The sequence below is a fragment of the Ischnura elegans genome, chromosome 4, assembly GCF_921293095.1.
Source record: "Ischnura elegans chromosome 4, ioIscEleg1.1, whole genome shotgun sequence".
NCBI classification, from domain to species: Eukaryota; Metazoa; Arthropoda; class Insecta; order Odonata; family Coenagrionidae; genus Ischnura; species Ischnura elegans.
The window spans coordinates 61,447,893-61,462,295 of record NC_060249.1 but is presented as its reverse complement, the minus strand read 5'-3'; the positions used below and the strand labels follow the sequence as shown (position 1 = coordinate 61,462,295).

At 39.2% G+C, this 14,403-nt stretch overlaps 1 protein-coding gene across 1 annotated transcript in view; it reads right to left on the bottom strand.

Moving 5' to 3' along the window:
* Positions 1 to 14,403, bottom strand: part of LOC124158152 (protein Optix-like) — a 266,045-nt gene that overhangs the window by 217,864 nt on the left and 33,778 nt on the right. Inside the window, exons 2-3 of the mRNA XM_046533336.1 lie at positions 12,329 to 12,553; positions 242 to 385 (exon numbers count right to left, since the gene is read on the bottom strand). Coding sequence (XP_046389292.1) covers positions 242 to 385; positions 12,329 to 12,553 — 369 coding nt within the window. The remainder of the gene's footprint in view (positions 1 to 241; positions 386 to 12,328; positions 12,554 to 14,403) is intronic.

The window sequence follows — 14,403 nt, the reverse complement described above, 5'->3', positions numbered from 1 at the left end:
AGGATAATTTGTATCGCTTCTTCTGTGATACCATACCAAGGATTATCAGTGCCACAGAGAAACTTCCTATTTAATATTTTTTTAAATATTCGTATCTTTATCTTCGTTTTTTTTAATAGCCTCTAAATCGTCTAGAGCGCAACGCAGCCGTAAGCTTTCGTAGGCACTGTACTATCAAACAAATCTACATCTATCACAGACATGTAGAGAGAGAAAGGGCTAAAGTTCGGACCTTACTTACCTTGAAGCAGTGCGTCCTCTGTTCTCCGTCCCAGATGGTCCTTGGCAGGGGGTGCTTCTTGCGCACGCGGTACTTGTCCACGGGCCCCAGGGGCCTGCCCCGAAGCCTCTCCGCCTCTGCATAATGAGCCTCCAGCCACATCGCCTGGGAAATTAAGAAAACATCCCCCATTAAAGAAAAGAACCTGGAGCTGATCAACGTTTTATAAGCTAACCCATTACTTCTCTTACATGAGAGACGATTGCTGGGAGAGATTGGTGGCAGAAATACTAAAAACTCACTATCCTGTGGCTTTATCTGGCTGGGGTGAGCACTAGCCTCACCTATCCTAACAAGCCTTTGGTCAGTAGCGGATGCGGAAACAAAGTCAAGGGGGGAGTGCAAAAGATATCTTGAGCTACCTTGACTTTTATCGTAATGAAATTGATCAAGTAAATGCAAATTTTTATTTTAACTGATTATACACATATACAAGACAATGCCATCGTATGATGTAAAATAATTAAAATGGCGGTTCTGCAATGTTAGGCAATGCGGGCAAACCCGCATGGGGGGAGGGCGGGCGCCCCCTGCGCGCCTATATGAATCCGAAACTGCCTTGGGTTGAAGTTTTTAGTATTTCAAAGAGCGCAGGTCAAAAACATCGATCGTTTCATCATCGATCGTTTCTTCACCGATCGTTTCTAGCTCAAATATAAAATAATCATCTGCATATATAGTGAACTCTTCTTAAATCCTTCACCATTCTTGACGTAATATTTTCATTCAATTAGGCCTGAAATCAAACAAATTTCTCGATCTGGTAGGTATACCTGAGCTGAACTTCATAAGTATAAGCAATTTGTTTCCCACATTCCCGAAAGGAGTTCTTTTTTATAAATTTCTTGATAATTCAATGTCTTAGTAATTTAATTTATTTTGTAGCCGTTTTTTTACGATAGATTTATCATATGAATGTCGTAAAAAAATTACCATTTTCGGGAATTTGATAAACAAATTGCTTTATTTATGAAGTTTAACTCAGGTGTATGTATACCAGATCGATATATTTATTTATTAAAAACAACCTAAAATGGTTTGTAAAGACTCGTTACATCAACGCTCTCTTCAAATTCAGATTTAATAAATGCAATGATGTGACTAATCCTTTTTTATTTAGATTTTAATTTAAGTACTTCTTCAAGCTATGAAGCTGTTATCTAGCCTCGACATCTCTCTTTCCCTGCACATGCGCCTGGAAATGATATCGTGAGAATTATTACGCCTCTTGAACGCGATCTAAGCGGTTGCGTGCCTACTTAAAGAACTGTATTTTTATTCTAGTCGATAAATTTATGCGAGAAAACGCTGAGGTTCGGTGCTTTTATGTACCGATGTTCGTACTCACTTCAAAATTACATAAAAGGGAAAATTTGGGTATATTATGCCATAAAAAATTCAGTGAGGAGGAAGATAGCGGGTCATATTTTCGTCTCCGCATCTCTGCACAGATTTGTGTCCCTGTTACGGGATAGCTAATCTTTGGACATACTCCTTCCGGTAACAATGGGAAATAATTCATCGTGATTTTAGTTCATGAAGGAAGAAAAGACGAAGATTTAATCTTCACACCTTCTCGGAAGAATGTTATCACAGAAGCAGTGCAACCCGTTCTGAATAAGTTACCTTTAGATCCTTATTAACATGCGCGAAAGTTTATGACCAGCCTTTTAAGAAGCTATTGTGAAAAGATGTTCCGTAATTTAATAACTTTAAAAAGAATAGTGATATGATGTTATAAAAAGTTGTCTGATGATTCAAATAAATTAAATTATATTTCAACTCATCCGTTCATTCCATACATTTTTCCTGCATTGGACGTAGATATTAACGTATCTATTTTTTCCCTTTTTTCTCGATTATATCGTCTCGTGATGCTGATGCAATAGTGGATTTTACTGCTCCATTACGATTCGGTTAAAGTAATTCTAATAATTTATTGTTTCCCCATTAAATTTTGGATGTATGTTGAAAGGCTCGCCCACTAATTTATGATACATTTTTAGTAGTCTAATGCAGTATTAACACTATTCTTCTTCTATGTACGTAATGCAATACGTGATATTCTTCTTATAAGTAATCATCTATGATTAATAATCATTTCTTTCACTCACTCTTTGCATCGCGCCGCACTTTTATACGTTGATGAAGTTTTACTTCATCCCGAAATTCCCATTTGGCACGCGGCAGGTATATTTAAGGAAAGGAGGAGCAATGTCTCCATAAAAAATAATTGTTGAAAATAATTTATTCCTGAAAATGTTAACCCTAACATTCAACGGAGATATTAATACTTCTACATTATGCATAAATGAATATTACTTATACATTAATACATAATTTGTAGTGGGAAAATTCTGTAATATAATTGTCAAGCACAAATAAAGAATTATTGGATGAAATTAGAGAATATAGACGCCTTCGAGTTTGTGCATGAATTAACGGCATGTTTCTAAAATGCGTACAAAATTTTTTATCATGATTATCAATAGGTATCATTCTTTAACGTTTTTAAATGCACCGATCTTAATGCAGAGATGTAATCTTGCTGTCAGAGTTGTATTTTGCGCACAAATTTGTTTCAGAATTTAATATTAAAAATTTAAAGTATACTGAACTCCTAGAATGTGCAGTTAGAGAAATTCATCCCTGACATATTACTTTTACATTTCGAGATTATGAGAGGCCTTAGTCAAAACACTTTTTTTTTTTAAGTGTTTTGACTAAGGGTTGGCGGAGAGAGTTTGTGAGAATAGATTTAATATTGATTCGGTATGTCGTCATGGACGCTATCTACCAAGTATTCCGTGACACTGTCGTTCGAGCCCCTAGGGTGCGGAAGAGGGGGTATTCCCTTGTGATACTTTCCAAAGTGGAGTGAAACAATTGAATTTGTCGCTCTCTTATTATGTTCGCCCAGTGATTCCGGATGAGATGGGGGATGGTTGGATTTGGTTTGGAAGAGAGGAGATTAGGTTCTTCGGAAGTGCTATGAGGCTGTAGGCAGTGTGAAGATACTGTCAGTGACGCGTGGGACGAACTTCTCACGAGAATAAGGAGAGTATGGATCCGGATGGTTGGCGAAAGATCCAAGTAAACGGAAGATAAAGTTGCCCAGAAGAGAGAATGGTAAGGATGTGCGGGTAGTACTTTCTGATCTCTAGTTGAGTATAGAGTCGAATTGAAAACTACTCGCAAGTATAGAGTCGAGTATGGCAATTTTTGAACCAGGCAATGCAACAATTCACGCTCCACCATATTCCCATTTTTCCGAAATATAATGCGGAACGTTGATGGTAACTGTGTCAGAATTAGGATATTAATTTTTTTTAATGCTACTTAAACAGTTGCATAATCACGATTGAAATTAATTAACCTCTGATAATATGTTGTCAATTTTATTAATAAATGTATCCAAACTGTTGAGAAGAGCCATGAGTCAATGAATTTGAACAATTGTGATAAATAGTATACGCGCAAATGAATCGGGTAATATTTCACCCTCTCAGTTGTTCTACAAGTTCAGGCAGCAGGTTTTGACACTCCAAGTTACGGAATTACTGCCAGTAGAAAATTTTCTTTCGCTACACACTTATTTAGGTGCCTGGATATTAAAATGACTTATCGACTTTAAAAGCGATACCATCACATGAGTTTCATGATAGCACCTCCTGTCGGCATATTGCTGAACCCACTGACGTCGACAGCTACGTAACCGAAACTACTCGACTCGAAAATCGAAATGCTACTCGAAGCACTCGAGTCGAGTACCAACTACTCGACTCGACTCGAATTTTCGAGTACTCGCGTATCCCTAGAGAATGGTGATCATAAGATCATACGCAGAATCCGATGAGATAAAAAACATGAAGCATGTACATGCACCTATTACCCTGCAAGCCACACACAGTGGTTTGCCCTGAGGAGGTCTCCAGAATCGGAAAAAAAGCTGACCAGCAATCCAACCGTGGCGCTAACCAAACTACCGTACCGGCGTAACCGAAACTACTCGACTCGAAAATCGAAATGCTACTCGAAGCACTCGAGTCGAGTACCAACTACTCGACTCGACTCGAATTTTCGAGTACTCGCGTATCCCTAGAGAATGGTGATCATAAGATCATATGCAGAATCCGATGAGATAAAAAACATGATGCATGTACATGCACCTATTACCCTGCAAGCCACACACAGTGGTTCGCCCTGAGGAGGTCTCCAGAATCGGAAAAAAAGCTGACCAGCAATCCAACCGTGGCGCAGGGTCACCCGAAAGAGAATACCGCTGGACCAGTTGCGTAACTAGGAATATGGTTTGGGGGAGACGAGGGGGCTTTGGGGTTGGATGAGGGGGTTAGGGGGGCTACCCCCCATGAAACGGGGAGTTCGGAAAATTTTTTGAAAAATAACATGCCTGAAATACCATTTTACATCATTTTGACACTTAAAATTTAACTTTAAGCAGATGCTGTTACGATGTATCTAATTCAGACAATTTTTTAAATATTTTTTTTGATTTCTCAGAGGCTCTGGGGGGTTACATCCCCTCATTACCCCCATAGTTAGGTAACTGCGCTAGACCAACAAAGGTGTTTGGTCGGGGTTGAAACATCACCAACATAGGCCCGAGGATTCCACAAACATGCTCTACGCAGCATGTACGCTGTATCTATGACATATACGTTATGGGAGTAATCTATATTCTACTTATAAAAGCAATATGCCAATGCATCTCACAGCTAAAATTAAGAAAACTGTCAAAGTCAGGGATACAAAAAGTAAGTCATTATTTTTAGTGAATACATTCGAAGAGAGAAAATGCAAATTCCAGTTAAAGTTAAAATAAAAATTTTCATCGACTGTGGTTTTTCCATTTTCATTGAGAAATGATCGAAGGGCAAAGATGTTAACCCACAGAGGGCTATGCTAAGAGTGCTAACTAATATGTCAATAGGGAAAAGAATAGACCCCCTTACCCTGAATGAGTGTTACTCACACCCCTCTGGCCAAATATAGGGCGCGCTCTACCCTCACCAGTTGAATCACAGATTCAGAGATCGATTAATGGAGGCTATCGATGATGATATCGAACAATCGGCGCATCCTAGCAACAAAACCCTTCCATTATAACAGGATGGATGAAGTTATAGATGGACCAGAGACAAGGAAGGGGACAGATAGGACGTATAAAGGAAGTAGTGGAGGAGGAAGAGTGTGCGAGGACACTTTGCCGGGAAATGAAAAGTTTCCGGACCATGATCCCGGCGATGAGTTTTTGTCCCGTCGTCGCATTAAAAGACCTCATGGCCCTTTGCTCACGGCCCTGTAGTTCGCTCAAACCCCCCTCCCGGCTCATAAACTCGCAGACATGGCTTTTTCGGACTCCGAAATGACGTTTCACGGTATCGGATGGAGGGGAGCTTTGGCAAGGCGGTGCCTTAGGCGGGGGATGAAGGGGTTGGGGGGTGGGGGCGCGAGGAGGGGAGGGGGAGTTTAAAGTGTATGGAGGATGGGATAATAGGAGTATAACAGTGTTTCACGCATCGCCTGAGTAATAGTGCTTTGGTTACAAAACCCTTTCTTCTCCCAACCCCTCCCAACTGTGTATAAACATACTAGGAATGAGTCGATTCCAAATGTCGGTACTCGATTCAACCAATTCTCGGGTACGAAATCGGAATCGAGAATCTATCGCCTAAAGTCAATTCCGATTACATCGATTCCATGAAGATAAATATTTTGAAAATAGACTATAGACTTGGGGCATGAAGACCGTCAAACATCTGAGCCATTTTGCACTGTACATTACAATTAGGTAAGTTAAAAATTTACCTCTGAAACGGGTTAAGTGTTTGTTATTTTACTAAATCCGAGGATATATTACCATATACTAATATCCTAATTTTAATACATATATATTTTTGGCCACTTAATTGTCTTTGTGATTATATTCCATTCAATTCTTAAATTTTAATGAAAGCAAGGCTACTGATAAATCAATATCCCATCTGTTGTTTAACAGAATCAATGGAATCGGTTTCGGGAATCTATTTGAAAGAATCGGTATCGGAATTGGAATAGGGATCGAAAAAAAGTGGAATCGACTCATCCGTAATATACGAGTATACCTCTCCTTGTCTGAATGAGCGCAATCCCCCTCATCGAAGTTTGTTCCCTTTCCTATGAAATAATCTCCTCAATCACCCCTCCTACGACTAGATTTCCATCCAAGCCTAAGACTTTACACGCATTACCCTCGAATTCCGCTCGCGGCGTTGTGTGACCAAGGATGAGAGGCTCCGATTTGGCCGATTCAAAGCACCCGACTCGCATGTAAGTGAGCCACGCGCGATTTCTTCGCTATAAACATCGATATTGCTCGATCGGTAACATGAAAATACGGGGATTGGGTCGTGTATAGAGAATTTTGCCTTACCCGAGGCTGGAATTGGAAGTTCTATCTGGGAGGGAGATTAGTTTGCCGCCCCCTCCTCCCTCCATCCCCCACCGCTTAAATATAATGCATCCGCAAACTATTTTTTGAGATCCGGAATTTTTATTTGCACACCGTGCGTTTACTATTAATATTATTGTTTAATAATTTACAAATATATAACTATCCAGATGAGACGTTAAGCCGTGGTCCCTTGACGCCTTTCGTAGAGAGCTGACTGTACTCTTCCTTACCTTTGCCGCAAATGACCTATTCGGTTAGCACTCTTAGCCAAGCCTCATTAGTTGATAATTATTTAAGAATATAGAAAAAAATGCTATCGGAGATATATATCATCCCAAGTTTAATTGGCATATGTATTTCCTGTCTTTGGATTTATTTACTAAAAAAATGGCTTAATAAGTGCATCCATGGTTTTAGTAGTTTTCTTAATTTAAACTAAAATATGCATAAACAGGTAGCCTTATAGTCAGGATGTAGATAAATCCCATAGCTTATATGCCATTTGTAGCGTACACATTGCATTTTGCGTGTTCGTGGAAGTAAATTTTTCCCCCTTTCTTGCTCGCTGGTGATGGCTTACACCCTGCCAAACATCTCCGTTGATAGCTTTCTGGTTAATATTTACATGTATTTTAAGGAGGAAAATGGACAAAAAATCGTCTAAAAAATAGGCTCTAACACGTGCCATCAAGCGGGGTGAACTCGTGCATGAATGTGAAGGTAAAATTGATTGAAAGCACTTTTATATCCAAAATTTAAAAGCATCGATTATGGTTTGATTGACCGAAAGAGTTATAAATAGCTTCTATTAGTCCCTAATCCTGACAGTCGTTTATTAAAGGTGGTGGTTTTATTGATCAAACGCATTATACATCCTTTTTATTAAAATCTATTTGGAAGAGTGATTTATTGAAACCATACTTGATTGGTTCAACTTCTCCTAAAAATTTAATGGTGACTTACGATCCCAAATTCAAGCATGTATTTTGAAAGCGGTAAGGAAACCAAGGATTTTTTTATTGCTATACACCGTGAAGGAGTTCCTGAAGGCATTATCTCCTCCAATTCCGAACTGCCCAATTTGGCGAGTTTAATTAGGCTTTTAAGATAGTTCTAGTCAGTGTAACCATAGTTATAGCTATGAATTATGATTACTAAACATCTGTAAATTCAAGCCTCAAACGGATGGTTTGATTGATCAGCAAAAACTTGATAACTACGATTAACCAAAAGTCTTGATTCTCAATGATATTCGATGATGAGTGATTGATCATTCATTCGTTGTTGGCTGTCGTTTGCGCATAACCATGAACTCTCGACTGCCATTTAATGAGAGTACGTTGGTATTTTATGAGGAGAATTCCCAGACGATTGCCAATAAACATACACTGGTAAGAAATGTAAAACTTGGTTTTGAGATCGGCAGGCGTTACCTGCATGCCCAAGCTTGAGTGTTGCAATATGAGAATATTCATGTTACGCAGTTTTTTGGGAGATCCCCCTCGCCCTATAACTTTCACATAACAAATTCGATTGCTCTCATACCCAAGTGTTTATCTCAACGCTGTATTCATGATCTCTGAGGCCAATCTAAGGAGATTGAGCAAAATGTACCGTCTCTTGATCGAGTACCTATCCTTCTCTTTCTGGGAAGAAGAACATGTTCGTGAAACGCCTCAGTGTGAATAACTTAAATACAGGAAATGGGAAAAGATTGTTTATTTGATTTTTTTACGTATTTATCATTGAATCGCCGCCAAAATACTTATCGCTTCTTCTCAGGCGTACGTCCTTGATGAAATTTCGTGCTATTTTTAAAATATCCTCTAGTCTGTTGTCGGGTTGAAGTAGTCAGTGTCTCAGTGTGGATAATTTGAATACGGGAAATGAGGAAAGATTGTTTTTTGGCTATAATTTACGTATTTCTCGTTGAATTACCGTCAAAAACACTTCCCGCTTTTTCTCAGATATACCTCCTTGATGAAATTTCTTGATGTTAAAGATTAAATTTGTTTTTTTTTAAAGTCTGATATCAGGGTTTCGTGGTTTCGCCTCAGACCGAATAGTCCCGTAAGAGGCGTCGTATCAAAATGGAGTTGCCGAAACGAGTTTCATTATCGAGCGCGTTTTATCTGGCTCTCATTTCCCTCATCCCCTTTCCATACTCTCTCCTTTCATGCAGTGAAACTTTTTCGCAGCGGTAGCCCCGAGTCCAATTAGACCGTAATTTAGTGCCCCCTGCGCAGCCATGCCCGGCGTCCACGGGCCGGCATATTCTTCCGAGCGGTGCCTATCCTTTTATACGCTATGCCTCAATTTTTTGTGGTACTTGCATGTGCATGCACATACGTAACTATCATACATGGAGGGTTAGGTTTTTGGGGGGAGGTCACAGTGGTCATGAATCCCACCCACACAAATTTAAAAAAATATTTAATATTTTATAAAATTTTAGCGGTGTTTCCTTTTAAAGGAGTGAAAGGATTGTATATGCAAATGCATGGCTAAAAGTCCCAAACGCAAGAAAATGTTTCGAGTTGAATTTATCGTAGAGTGTAGCATTCCCTACTGTAGAAAAGGCCCTCTCTCCCAGGCAGTATGGAATATTCCCCGCATCTAGGTCATGACACCCCTCCACCCAAATTTGATGCTGAATCTGCCTCTGCACACATGTAACAGGGTTCGTAAAAGAAGCTTTCAAGCAATGTTAGACAAACGTTTCGTTATTCTGGTGCTCAGGGTCCAGAAGATAACCAGTGGTTAGGGCATTTATCAATGGGCATTAGCCAGATTTATTACGATAACCTGACGAAACGCCAAAAATTGGGATATTTCAAATAATAACATATAACTTAGGAAGTAGGTACCTAAAGCTTCATCGAATAGCAGTGCAGATGGATTTAATATATCCCATATATTTTCCTCAAAAGGAAATATTTCAAAATGTTATGCCATGCCTCGCATAAGTGATATTGATTACTCTCATGAAATCCACGCATGTAACCCGAATTATTTTTCCTACACCGCTATATGAAATATTTAATTAGATTTGTCGTTATCATCCTGGTGTAAGTTATCAATATTCGGTTATTTACCTTTGGTCTTAAATGCTTCTGTATTCCATTCTTATGTGAAGACAAGATTTTTTTCTTGAACTCCAACAATCTTATATTTACCGAATATCAAATTCCTCTTCACACATTCACAGTCGTGAATGCAAAACATTACAAACTGTTTCCCTTTATTTAATATGTTTGCATGCATATCAAGATATTAAATTTCATATGCCTAAATTATTTAATAACTGAAATATATCGCGTATTTTCAAATCATTTGCCTTTTTCGGATTACCATATTTTCCTTTTTTCAAATCAAACATTTAAATATTGCAGTTAATTTGTGGGTTTTTGGATGACCTCTTGCTTCATTTCATTGAGTTGCGAGTTAAAAAACGCAAAAGACCCTATGATAAAGTTGATTGATTGGATTTCAGAAAAATGATTCAACGCCACTCGAATAAAATATATTACCTAACACTTGTACAGTGCAATTAGAATAAAATTATCCAACTACATAATCAGAAATTGTAAGGGCGTATCTTCAATCGACTGTTCGAATTCTTCTTTCAAGAACACTAAGTAGAAATAACAGCGTAACACTATTTCTGATTCTACCGTATGCCCGATAAAATACCACATCTCCTTTTTTCTCTGTTGATAGTATATAATTGGCGTGACCCACATTCTCGAGGGATAATTAAGTTTTGCACGCAGATATGGAAACAAAGACGATATTTTCTGGATGTGAATTTCCCGTGGTATTCGTCACGGATTCAAAATGGAAAATCACTTGAGGAAAAAGAATGACGATAGGGATCAGAGAAGCCAAGGTTGCTCGGAGTTTCTTGGTCCTTGTTAATGGAATCCCGATGTCGATAGTGTCGGCCGTAAAATTGTGTATTCTCCCACTTCGAATAAAAATGTCTCAACTTTGCGAGCACAGGTATGACCTTGCCAAAAATTCTTGCTCCGCCGAGGAATAAAATGTTAGAGGTGGTGTGAAGTGAAGGGAGTGGTGAAGAAAGACAAAATTAAGGTTTTGAGTTTCATTTCATTGGAATGTTTTCCAGATGTGAAAACAACTAACTCTTCTTTTCTCTTTACATTGGTGGCATTCCATATATAACACAATTTTTTCCGATAAAATAAATTGAAAAATTAAAACTCACCATCAGAGTTTTTGCGCATTGGCCTCTTAAATGCGTCCTTAAGAATTTAATACCTTTGTCAAATGGACTAAGTTTTGTATATGTAAGCTTTAATGTGCTGAGGGGTAGATGTGGAAAAAGTCGTAAGGAAAAACGGTCACAGGAAGGAGGAGGAGGAACTAAAAATTCTGAAGGGTAATACTGATTCATAGACCAGATACAAGACAACATAGGAGATGGAGAAAAATAGAAAAGAAGTCAAAGATGTGACCTGTAACTGAAAATGAAATAGGTAAAATATAGGGCCTCCCTATCACCTATTATGAAGAGTTAAATATTTCCCCACAGGCTGTTTAGGCGTATTTAGCCTCTGTGCTACAGCAGTAGCAAAGGTATTTTAGCACAAATCTTTTGGTCACAATGTGGCGTGTATATATTTTTTTTTCTTTTCTTGACCTTGTTTATTATACGATATAAAATTTCTTGGAGTTTAGGTCAAAAAATTGACCTAAACTCCAAGAAATTTTATATCGTGTATATATATTGATGGATTGAAGCATTCATAGTAGGTTAGGGTGTTCATCCAGTTCTCAGAATGTGGCAGTGATTGCATCGGCTGGTTGTTTTAAAATTAGGATGGTGTACTGCGAAATATTATTTTCTTAAACAGGTTAGAAAAAATTGGCTGTTTCAGTAAGGTTTTTGGCGTACAAAATGTAGATTTGCCGGTTTATGTGTCATTGGCTTTCTTTTTACAATTGAGAGAGCACCTTTGATTGCTTCAAGGACTTGTTTTGGGTCACCCTTACTATGTAAAGCTGAGTTTTTGCCCTTGATCCACGAATACGGTATCCCTAAGCAAGGCGGAAGTGAACAGAGGGAGTTCAACAGCGTATTACCCCCGCCCCCGAAATGTTTGCGTGATACGGTCTTGAATGAACTCCCTCCAAATGAACCAAATCTCGAAATCTACACCATCTCCCCTTTCCCGGCTCCTCCTCCCCCCCCCCCCCCCCCCCCGAATTTGTATTTGTGCTACGACCCTGTCCGTAAGTTAGGAAGGATCTAATGGAAGAATTTTATCGCCAATTACAGTTCCTTAGTGAATAGATATCGGGATCGCCGCCGGGTCAGGAACTGCATTACTGCCTTTAAGTAGAAAAGCAGTTCCTCGCCCGGCAGCCGTCCCGAAAACTCCTCACGTAGTCTATTCGCTGGGAAAGCACAAAATCTTCCTTTGCAGTCCCTTTCATCGAAGATAACCCTTTTCAACCTCGTCCCACCTCCCACGAGTACGACTTTCCGCCCTTATTCTTTTGAAAATCTTTAATCCACCTCTCTCCAATCTAATCAACTACATGATTATTAGTGGGGTTCATTGGCGCACCTGCAGCCTCGCGTGCGAAGCCCTCCCGAAGCGGTGACTCTCGAGGATTCTGTACAGCTCGCGGAATCGTCCGGCTCGGAAGGCGACTAGGGCGCGTGCCCTGAGGACGGCCTCGCTGCGGTCGAGGGCCGCGACGTCCGGGTGAGCGACGGGCAGCGACCAAAGGAACCGGGCCAGCCTATCCACGTCACCGCTCTCCTCAAGGGTCTCGCAGACGGCGGACACCTGCGGAGAAGACAATAAGGGCATATTTTTGTGTTTTTTTTCTTAATTTTTCATCATTCATTCAATTTTTGTTTGTCTGTGTGTGCGTGAGTGAGCTCAATGACTGCATGTGTGCGTGCGTGTGTTCATGTCTGGCCAATTCATCAAAAGGAAGCAGAAATAGAAGGATAAAAACAAATGAAAGGAGGTGAAAAAACAATTTAAAAAATAGCACTCTGGTCGAGCAGTCTTACTGTCTACGTTCGTTGAACAACCCCGCGTTCGTCTGAAATTCGTTCGGATTATTTGCATGATATTATTTTTGGTGGAACGGCAGCTATTTTGAGGTCGAACTTTTCTCTCATTGTGTTTTCCTGGGGAGTGAGTCACACTATTTCCTGGTGGCGTTCCGTGTCCAGTCATAGCAGGTGCAAATCCCTTATGAAAAGTAATTTGTGCCTAGACATCGTTGCTTCACATGACTGAGATGTAACACTAGCGTAAAACACTCCCGATGAAGCTTTATTTCATTAAAGTGGAGGTAACTTCGATGTATTAGTTCAATAAAGAGAGGTGCCAATATACTACTATAAGCTGCGTTAGGCATGAACCTATCATTTCCATTAGTCGCTTTTGTATTTGCCTCACTCATGGAAAACGATGCTTGAATAAATTATATTAATTTTGCTTTATGTATATTCAGAGGGTAAATTTCAGAAAAAAATAAAAATTTTGAAATTCCTTAACTCTCTCGCACTTTGCTATCTTTATTTTATATATTAGAAGGTTTTTTTACTGCAAAAAAGTTAGTTACTCAGTTCTAATCTACCTAAATAAATTAGCTAAAGACCTATGTTATCGAAGTTAAGCAAGAATCGTGGAATGTTTAAACTTTTCAAAGGATTCCGCGCGGGTAAGATTTTCTAAGAGTGCCGACGTTTCGGGTTTCTAATCGTTACCGATTGTATAGCCGTGAGAATGGGTAGCGAGCCGGAATCCGAAACGTCGGAGCTCTTAGAAAATCTTAAATCTCAGCCGCGCGGAATCCCGAGAAAAGCTTAAGTATTCTGTTCGCCGGGAAAGTGTAAAATCTTATATAAGAATCACTGAGCTGCCAAAGGATCGTGAAATATTGAAATTTAACCAATTTCTCGTTTCTCGGGTTGGTCGGGAAAGGCGTTTTTCGTGAGCATTATCGGGGTTGAACATCTTACTAATCATGAAATTCTGTTGCTGTCGATGAAATATCTTTTGGCTTTTTGAAACGTTATCATGAACTGGACCCATCGACAAGGTATAGTCTTCCTCTATTGAATTGGTCATTATGAGCTGATTTATAATTCCATTCTAGCTTTTGTAACACGATCCGCATTTATCTAACCAGATAATTATTACATAGCACATTGAGATGATCATAGATTTAATCTGCGTTCTTATTTGATGCCAGGCGTAATATTTTTTAAATAAACGACTATTTAAAATTAAAGTTATTTTATTGATGAGAACTGTAAATAGTTTAGATTTGGAGTCAGAAAACCGCTTCTGGCCAGCCATATATTGCACAACTACATAATAACCTTCGAGCCACTTCTAGGGTGGTCGGCAGAGGGTTTTGGGGGTTCTATGGCCCCTGGTTTGTCTCCTCGAAATTCAGTATGCACCATTGAAGCTTTGCGGACCCTGCATGATATTCTGTTATCGTTATGACCTAGGATACCCTGAAGTAGTGGCGTTGGAAAGATTGTGCTGGTGAATTAGATGGAGATTTTGTTTTAACTTTAGTTATTGCATTCTAATTATGTGAATAGCAATGTTTGTGAATGAATCTATCTATGTATATCATTTGGCTTATTATAAATGGGTATCCAATG